This window comes from Poromitra crassiceps (assembly GCF_964638095.1).
Source record: "Poromitra crassiceps genome assembly, chromosome: 10".
NCBI classification, from domain to species: domain Eukaryota; kingdom Metazoa; phylum Chordata; class Actinopteri; order Beryciformes; family Melamphaidae; genus Poromitra; species Poromitra crassiceps.
Window position 1 is genome coordinate 39,161,004 of NC_139631.1, and position 9,860 is coordinate 39,170,863.

The window sequence follows — 9,860 nt, forward strand, 5'->3', positions numbered from 1 at the left end:
CTCCTCTGATTGACAGCAGGTGTTACAGGTGTTTCTCCATCTACTGGCAGTGTGAAAAGGTTTAACAGCTGCCTCTAAATTTCACTTGATACAAGTCAGCCTAACCCAGAATAAAATGTTGGCAGTTTGCGCTTCTGCAATCCACTGATACGTAGAATACATGGACTGTATATAGAATATCACATTTCTGAAGTAAAAATACACTATTATCACCTCTCTAGATACGTGTAATCCAGAGATCACAGGTTGTAAAATAGCCTCACCTGTGTCGTGACAATACTTTCAACACCTTCCGACAAAGCATTGTTCAGCTGTCAGCAACAAAGACTAAATAAAATAAAAACACCCATCTAGAATCTTATGGATTAGCACATTAATGAGAGACAAACTGAGTTGCTGGATGGGAATGATTTTACTTTAATTTGAACAAAGCACAGTGAGAGAAAGACAGAGGAGACTGTTCAGATCATTCTCACTGCTCTCACTGTGGAGCAGACTGGATGTTAAATATATATAAAGAATAAAGACTAATATTAATATTATTAGATAGTATTGAAATGCATTATATACAGTATGTAATATGTATATCTGCCAAAAGCAAAGTCAGTCTGCCTGAAAAAGAATGATTTATTCACAATATAATATTTACAGTACATCAATTCTATTTGCAAAAAAAGAACAGCAATATTAATAGAATTTAAAGTTACGAGATTATACCTGCCAACACTCCTGATTTTCACGGGAGTCTCCCTATTTTTAACCCTCTCTCCCTTTGTGATTATTCTTGTTAATCTCCTGGAGGCCTAGAGGAAACAAGGTGAGAGAGAGCTTTCCACTATCTGCTGAAGCACAAAAGAGACAAAACATAGAAACACAAGAGACAGAGCAGGTACAATACAAACTCCAAGACAGAGGGCCAGAGCGTGTGTGTGTGTGTGTGTGTGTGTGTGTGTGTGTGTGTGTGTGTGTGTGTGTGTGTGTGTGAGCCTAGCTAAGAGCCTAAAGCAGGGATACTCAACTTGCTTTGCCCGGGAGCCACTTTGGTGAAATGATAGAAGGCCAGGGGCCAGTTAATAAACAAACAATATACACTTTTCTGTAGCGGATTGTAGGTTTTTGGGGTGTCAGCCGGAGTTTAGTCTGACAATGTTGTGCACACCGGATAGTTAGTTAGGTTAAGTACATACAGTACATAAGTGCCTGGGTATAGCGAGCAGGCAATTTGACAATTTAGCAGCTAAATCATAGATTATTGAAAGATATTCCATATTCCAGACTGAAATGCTATAACAGAAGTGGAGTATTGGCCAGAATGACATGAACATTTGGACACTTATTCAGCGGGTATCTTGAATGTTGTGTTCAGGTGCACTGTAAAAAGAAAAAGAAAAAAAGGAAAAAAAGAATTGCACAATTCCATCGCGGGCCACACAGGGGGCGCCCGCGGGCCTCATGTGGCCCGCGGGCCGCAAGTTGAGTATCAGTGGCCTAAAGTTTAGGCCCTAAACGGTATAGATCAGCGGTTCCCAACCTTTTCTGCGTCAAGGCCCACTTGAAAATCTCAGCAATGTTTGTGGCCGCCTACCAACAGGAGGGTCGCAGGTTCGCACCCCCGTGTTACCTCCGGCTTGGTCGGGCGTCCATACAGGCACGATTGGCTGGTGTCTGTGGGTGGGAAGCCGAATTAAGGTTGTGTGTCCTGGTCGCTGCACTAGCGCCTCCTCTGGTCGGTCCGGGCGCCTGGTCGGGGTGGAAGGGAACTGGTGGGAAAAGCGTGATCCTCCCACGGTGCTACGTCCTGCCAGTGAAGCTCCCCGCTGCTCACCAAACGTCTGGAAACCGAGACTAGTAAGCAGTAAGCAAGCCAAAGCAGGATGGAGGCGTCTCTGTGGACATGCATACCGATGATGGCGTCCAGGGCGAGGGGACACTGCCTCAGGACCTCTTTGTAGCTGGTCACCGCAGAGCGTTCCTGACCAGCCTTCCTGTACAGGTTGGCTAGCATCATGTTGATCTGAGGCAAGGGGGAGAAATCACTTCAAATCTCTATGAAAACTGGAAGGTGGATTATGTCAAAGATGATCAGCCCAATTATGTTGCTCAATATTGTGATCATTATATTCTCAATTCTTCACTGATCAGCAGGCCCAGACGGAATCTGCGCACGCTGAACTCAGCAGATTCTGTTTGGGCCTGCTGATCAGTCTTGTCACAATGCCTCAATGCCTCCTTGTGTGTGTGTGTGATACATGGCATGGCACGTGTTAAAGGGCACGTGCAACATTTGTTTCACTGATAGCATTAATCAGTTAATGTTGAAACGGTCGATTATCGGTTAAACAGTTATCGGTCGACACCCCTAGGTCTAATTGGTGTCAATGTAGGTGTCCTTGATGGGAAAGAGTTTGCGAACAACACTGGTATGTGCTGCACGTCCTAAGGTTTGCTAAGACAGCAGCTGAATTGGAACATTTGAGTTACAAACACTCTCATGTCACTTGTGCTTGACTGATGTCTGCTGCTAATGTCAGAGGAAAGAGGTGAGGAGAGGAGAGGCAGAGAGCTGTGCTGAGAAGACCTGCAGATGTTCACCTGAGTGGTGGCTGTTGGGGGCGGGGTGTCCATCTCCCCAGAGCCAATGGGCCTTGAGGAAGCAGATCATGTGCCTCCAGAGGTCCCACTTGCCCTGCTCCAGCACCGTGTTGAACAGCAGCATGGCTCACCGCTGCCACCTCCATGTTCTGGACAGGAGAGGAGGAGTCTTAATATCATATCATGTTGTTTCATACAGCTTTTGTTTCTATAGATCATTAGATCAAAATAATTCTACTATATATGAACTAGACTGAGTTCCAGAATCAGATAGAGCTGTGATGATTAGTCGATCGACAGAAAGTTAATCAATTAATCGTTGAAGAACCTCAGGTCGGATTTGAACCTGCGTCGGCGTACGCGTGCTACCAGGTGAGCCACCAGGACGCACTAGACCAGGGGCACTCAATTAAAATTCAAAGAGGTCCAGTTAGAGAAGATTTCCTCAAGCAAAGGTCCGGAACATTGTAACGTAGCTTACGCTATGATTCAGTGCCATTGAACTCAATGATTAAAGTAGTCTAATGGTACGTCCGTATGTAGTCAACAACTGACTGTTAAATCAAAATAAACATCAACAATGTTATTTACAGTTTTCATATTTAAATGGATTAATTATACATAACTAGCCTACTATAATAAATAAATGTTCTTTTCTCATTTTGTTATAATCATTGTTAATATACTCTATAGCCACTTTCGTTTATACATTCCCATAGGCTATTTTTATTATGTTTCTCCCCTATACTTTCTTATAGGCCTACTTATTCTTCTTTGTTTCCAGCGTGTCAATATTTGTTATATATATGTGTATGTATTAGGGCTGTCAGCGTTAACGCGTTAATTGCGCGTTAACTATCGTTCCTATTAACGCCACTAATTTTTTTAACGCGCGATTAACGCATGCACGTTCTGTGATGTTTGAGCCTTGGTCCGCGCCGTAGTTTTGGAAATCAGGAAGCAGTAACGTTGATAGCAAGCAGAAAGAAAGCTCTGTGAGCAGAGAAGGAGGAATAAAATGGGTATATTGGCAAGTTCAGCTTCAAATTGAGAAAGCATTTTGGGTGAGAGAGAGGGAGCGCGTCTGTCTCGTCTCACCGTGGCAGAGAGAGTGAGAGACAGACAGACGGAGAACGGGAGGGGGGGGGGGGGGACGAGGGAGAGAGGCAGAGAAAGCGAGCGAGATGGACAGACAGACAGGCAGTGAGAGAGGGACCGATGGAGAACGGGAACGCGAGAGAGAGAGATACCCAGAGAGAAAGAGAGAGGGGGGAGAGAGCATGCACGCAGCCTCTCCTGTCTGTGGCTGGAGAGATGTAGAGGATCGCACCAATTAACTTCACACAGTGCAGCCTGAGAGATGTGTATTCCCACCCAGTAACTAGTAGCAATAATAACAATATTACCAATGGCCAAATACTTACCCATACGAATGATAGCTACCCATATTAATACAACAGTGCATATTTGCACAAAGCTCTCAGGTTTAAAGTAGCCTACCTCGGTTTAAGGTAGATTTAGAACAGATTTAAAAAATGTGATTAATTTGCGATTAATCGTGAGTTAACTATGGAAATCATGCGATTAATCGCGATTAAATATTTTAATCGATTGACAGCCCTAGTATGTATATATGTGTATATATATATATATATTTATCAGTGTTTAGACTTGTACTATGCATTCCCCTTGCCTTGTCCCCCCCCCCCCCTTATATTTCTATGACCTGGTAGTCTATTTGTGTTTTCTACATTTTTGCGTCACTGCTGCGTCAGACTTACCTTCCGTATGCCACGTCACCTTACCTGTTTGCCACGTATGCCCCTTTATTTATAGGAGCGGCAGCCAACGCCCAGCTGCTACAGCCTGATGAAGACCCAGTGAGGTTGAAACGCGTTGCGTTTTCCTGCCCGTGTCTCTTATTTTGTATGAAGTTGTACATTGTATGTAAACCTGAGGTTACCTGTGTACCAACACTTCTGGATTAAATTTCTCCCTATAAAGTAACCAGTAAGCTCCTTTTTTCACTTTTGTATTTTACTTGACTTTGAGCTTGCTTGCTGCCACTTTCTCTACTCCTGTTTTATTAAGGGCCCAGGCTGAATATGTTTGACAATCCTTACAAAGCTCGCTGTAAACCCCACTGTATAGATACATATAGTGTGTTAGAGTGGAACTGTGTCTGTCTGACCACCACAGCAACCAATCAGTACCTGCAGGCTGCAGTATGATCAGATACGAGGCTGCTGTGTCCAGAAGATCCAGAGCCATGAGACACTCCTTGAACAGGTCCTTGGGGTTCCCCACGGCAGCAAACAGGTCATTCCACAGGGCATCCTCCGTCTTCCTTGCACAGTGGACGATGGTCTGGAGGAAGAGGGGGAACTCGTGATGAACTTGGCCACGTTGGGCAGCAGCGGGTCGGGGATGGGCTCCTGCGACGTGGCCTCTTCCTCCAGCACCACGGGCACCATCAGCTCCATGACGTGGGGGGAGTAGGGGAGGGAGGCACAGGACTGGGCCAGCAACACCTGGGTGGAGAGGCAGCATGGAGAAGAGTGTAAGTGTACTGTTATCAGGGTTCCTACACATTTTGTTCCTGAGGGCCATCCTGACTTACATCAAGTAAGTGAAGGGCCACACATTGGAGATTATACCTGCCAACACTCCTGATTTTCACAGGTCTCCCTATTTTTAACCCTCTCTCCCGTTGTGATTATTCTTGTTAATCTCCTGATATAATAGTGATACAAATCCAATGGCTGTAGCAGATAACATTTATTAACATAATTCTGCCTTTTATTGAGTTTTTGGTGGTCGTTTTGTTTTTCTTTGAGTCTTATTTTGCCCATGTGTGCATTAAATGGTACTTTTACAAGCCATCCCTCTGCAGAAAGGAGAACTACTGGGCTCACCAAATGGTGTTGATAGCTCTGTGGTTGTCCCCTGAATGAATGAAGGCATACGCTTTGATCCAGACAGAGAGCCAGTCCAGGTTGGGGATACTCTGAATCACATCCATAGTCATAGACGCCACCTCAGCTCCCTTCACTGACAGAGAGAGGAGGCCTAGAGGAAACAAGATGAGAGAGAGCTTTCCACTATCTGCTGAGCCACAAAAGAGACAAAACATAGAAACACAAGAGACAGAGCAGGTACAATACAAACTCCAAGACAGAGGGCCAGAGCGTGTGTGTGTGTGTGTGTGTGTGTGTGTGTGTGTGTGTGCGTGTGTGTGTGTGTGTGTGAGAGCCTAGCCAAGATCTTAAAGCAGGGATACTCAACTTGCTTTGCCCGGGGGCCACTTTCGTGAAATGATAGAAGGCCAGGGGCCAGTTAATAAACAAACAATATACATTTTTCTGTAGCGGATTGTAGGTTTTTGGGGTGTCAGCCAGAGTTTAGTCTGACAATGTTGTGCACACCGGATAGTTAGTTAGATTAAGTTAGTTAGGTTAAGTACATACATAAGTAGGATAGGGCCCGGGCCCTTCGGAGTGGTCTCTGTGGACTGGCATGGTCTGACATATGACATGTGGTGGGCCTTTATCTAATTATTGTGTCTGCATACCCCTGCTGTACCTTTTTTTTTTTTTTTACAGTGTTAACCTTCTGCCTACTGTAGGTGCTCTGTGCGTTTGTTTTTGTTTGTGTGTTTGGTTTTATGTTTTGCTGTTATTATTTTTGTGGAGATTGTGTGTGTTGTGTTGTGTTGTGGGTGACTGGGGACGGAGGGCATATTATTTGTTATCGCATTCTTCACTGACTGTTTGCCCCTCTGATAACTAAAAAATGAATAAACATACGTAAAAAAAAAAAAAAAGTACATACATAAGTGCCTGGGTATAGTGAGCAGGCAATTTGACAATTTAGCAGCTAAATCATAGATTATTGAAAGATATTCCATATTCCAGACTGAAATGCTATAACAGAAGTATTGGCCAGAATGACATGAACATTTGGACACTTATTCAGCGGGTATCTTGCATGTTGCGTTCAGGTGCACTGTAAAAAAAAAAAAAAGGAATTGCACAATTCCATCCACATGGGGCCCGCGGGCGCCCCCTGTGTGGCCCACGGGCCGCAAGTTGAGTATCACTGGCCTAAAGTTCAGGCCCTAAACGGTATAGATCAGCGGTTCCCAACCTTTTCTGCGTCAAGGCCCACTTGAAAATCTCAGAAATGTTTGTGGCCGGCTGGCCGCCTACCAACAGGAGGGTCGCAGGTTCGCACCCCCGTGTTACCTCCGGCTTGGTCGGGCGTCCATACAGGCACGATTGGCTGGTGTCTGTGGGTGGGAAGCCGGATTGGGGGTGTGTGTCCTGGTCGCTGCACTAGCACCTCCTCTGGTCGGTCAGGGCGCCTGGTCGGGGTGGAAGGGAACTGGTGGGAATAGCGTGATCTTCCCACGTGCTACGTCCTGTCGGTGAAGCTCCCCGCTGTTGGGTGAAAAGAAGCGGCTGGCAACTGCGCATGTGTTCGGAGGAAGCATGGTGCTAGTCTACGGCTCTCCCCAGATCGGCAGAGGGTGGAGCAGAAACCGGGGCAGCAGGGGGGGAAATTTGCCATGTATAAATTGGGAGAAAATGGGGGAAATCAGGGGCGGGGGGATGTTTTGTTTTTTGCCCCCATCTGACCATAAACAGTACGGAGGCCAAAATGTGTTCTGTCCATCAGCAGCACACAGAAAGCAGAAACTAAAAGTGAGGGGCTGTCTGCAATAGGCTAATTAACAAATCCTTAATTAAATAATTGATTACAAATTAAATTGCGGCATCATTCAACAATGGAGAAATGCATTCTCATACTAATAATAAGTATGAGAAAAATGAAAGACAAAAGATTATAATGTTTTGGAAATGATTTGGCAGCCCACTTGCAAAACCTTTGTGGCCCACTGGTTGTGAATGGCTGGTATAGAGAGAGAAGATCAACTTAAGAGATCTGACTTCAGCAAGGAAGTGCTGTAAGCAGTAAGCAAGCCAAAGCAGGATGGAGGCGTCTCTGTGGACATGCATACCGATGATGGCGTCCAGGGCGAGGGGACACTGCCTCAGGACCTCTTTGTAGCTGGTCACCGCAGAGCGTTCCTGACCAGCCTTCCTGTACAGGTTGGCTAGCATCATGTTGATCTGAGGCAAGGGGGAGAAATCACTTCAAATCTCTATGAAAACTGGAAGGTGGATTATGTCAAAGATGATCAGCCCAATTATTTTGCTCAATATTGTGATCATTATATTCTCAATTCTTCACTGATCAGCCCAGACGGAATCTGTGCACGCAGAACTCTGCAGATTCCGTTTGGGCCTGCTGATCAGTCTTGTCACAATGTGTGCGCGCCCTTATGACATCACTTTTGACATAATCACTGATGACATCACATCATTAGCTAATTAACCTAATTAAACACCGATCAGAATGACACAAAATCTGCAAGAACTACTACCAGAGACGTTTCAATATAGAGATAGCGCACTCCCAGGCTGCCAAGTAGTATTCTTCCGGTCTCCTAAAGGGCAGCTTGTGATTGGCTGTCTCTCCGTGTCATGAAGCTTCATTGGCTCCCAAGTTTCCTTAGGGGGCGTGGTGGTAGTGGCGAAAAAGTGTTTGGAAGTTGCACTCTCTCTATAGCGAAAGCAGCTTGGGCGAGAACAAACATCACAGCAGCTAACATGGCGTCGCCTGTCTGGCAATTTTACAACTTGTTGGAGAAGGACAACAAATTTGTCGTTTGCATTGTGTGCTCAAAGGAGATACCGCGTGGAGGAACGCAGCAGAAGAGTTTCAACACTACGAACCTCATAAGACATTTGAAGGTTTCCCACGTCAAGGAATTTGAGGAGTTTACAAAGTTGGCGAGCGCTAAGGCAGCGAAAGAGCGTGCAGCAACCCAAATGCCACTCACTCAGCTAACGCTAACTGTAACAGAGACATTGAAACGACAGCAACCCTACAGCAACGACAGCAAGAAACGAAAATAAATAACTGCAAAGCTAATGGAATTCATGTCTTGATCAGCAGCCGCTGTCTGTTGCGGAAGACCTCGGGTTCAAACGCCTCATGTCCTGCTTGGATCCACGTTACACGCTGCCAGGACGTAAATATTTAACTGACGTTTGCCGGCCGGAATTATACCAAATTGTGTACAAGCACATCGAGAGCCTTATGAAAGACAACACCACGTCAATCAGCTTCACGACTGACATTTGGAGTTCGAGTGTCTGTACTATGTCCATGCTGAGCCTAACTGCGCAGTTTATTGATGAAAAGTTCGACCTGAACAAAGTTGTACTTCACTCACAAGAGTTTTCTGGGTCACACACCGCGGAGGCTATCGCTGCAGCTTTCACAGACATGTTCCAAGCTGTGTTGGTGCACATGTTGTGTACAGTATTATATTTTTTGTTTTATAAGACTGTATTTATTTTTCCACAGGAAAGCTACAGTATACAGTCTACTCTGTAAGCTCCAAGTTGTCTAAGAGAGTGTCTCTAGAGAGAGTTGCATGTTGCCTTAGCCTGCAATAAAACGGATGTCAATTCATGATACTTTCTCATCTCCTAATTTTAATACTTAATATACAATGTCGATGTTGTTAAGAATAATTAAATATATGAATAATGCGACACAATAAATAGAAGGCTTGAATTGATGGTGATCGGTGATCGGCCATATCGGGATCGGCAGATACTGCTTCCAGTGATCGGTGATCGGTGATCGGCCTCAAAAAAGCTGATCGGAGCATCTCTAGTGACATCACATGCATACCCTCTATTCCCCCTAGTTCTCCTCCACCCCAAACAGGCGCCACGATCGACCAGAGGAGGCACTAGTGCAGCGACCAAGACTCATAACCCACCGGCCTCCCACCTGCAGACACGGCCAATTGTGTCTGTTGGAACTTCTGACCAAGCTGGACGTACCAGTGCCGGGAATTAAACCTGGGTCTCTGTGGTGGTAGGAGAGTGCTTTTAGCTCTACACTACCCAGATACCCAGGCAGGTGCATTGTTGAATCCCAATCAGATTACAAACAAAAAATAATAATAACACAAATAAATAAATAATAATAATAAATAATAATAAAGAGGTACCATGGGTTGATTAGTTTCAGATTGATAGGTTTTACATGACATACCTGTGCCTGTATGTTGGACGCTCCCCCAACATTAGAAGTACGAACTTTAGATGTTTTGCTGAGGACCTTCTTCTGCTGCAGGGCCATGCTGTATTTGCAGGCAGCATTGCGGTACTCCTTATCATGGAAGA

General features: G+C 45.2%; 1 protein-coding gene across 2 annotated transcripts; it reads right to left on the reverse strand.

Moving 5' to 3' along the window:
* Positions 1 to 1,172: 1,172 nt before the first annotated feature.
* On the reverse strand, positions 1,173 to 7,725 carry LOC310784215 (anaphase-promoting complex subunit 7-like). Of its 2 annotated transcripts, none has more exons than XM_083645229.1 (5): positions 7,613 to 7,725; positions 5,508 to 5,661; positions 4,806 to 5,123; positions 2,593 to 2,741; positions 1,173 to 2,014 (listed from the first exon to the last, which is right to left on the reverse strand). In XM_083645229.1, exons 4-5 carry the CDS (start codon positions 2,623 to 2,625, stop codon positions 1,712 to 1,714), a joined length of 336 nt encoding a protein of 111 aa, XP_083501355.1. In that variant the 5' UTR covers positions 2,626 to 2,741; positions 4,806 to 5,123; positions 5,508 to 5,661; positions 7,613 to 7,725; the 3' UTR covers positions 1,173 to 1,711. The 2 variants fall into 2 exon arrangements, with proteins under 2 accessions (XP_083501355.1, XP_083501356.1); XM_083645230.1 differs by having other exon boundaries at positions 7,613 to 7,719.
* Between the last annotated feature and the right edge of the window lie 2,135 nt (positions 7,726 to 9,860).

Excerpts from the sequence above, each read along its gene's own strand:
- LOC310784215 (XM_083645229.1), bottom strand. The coding sequence starts at position 2,625 with ATGGACACCCCGCCCCCAACAGCCACCACTCAG. Across the intron at positions 2,015-2,592 it reads CCCCAACAGCCACCACTCAG|ATCAACATGATGCTAGCCAA; the intron begins GTGAACATCTGC and ends CCCTTGCCTCAG.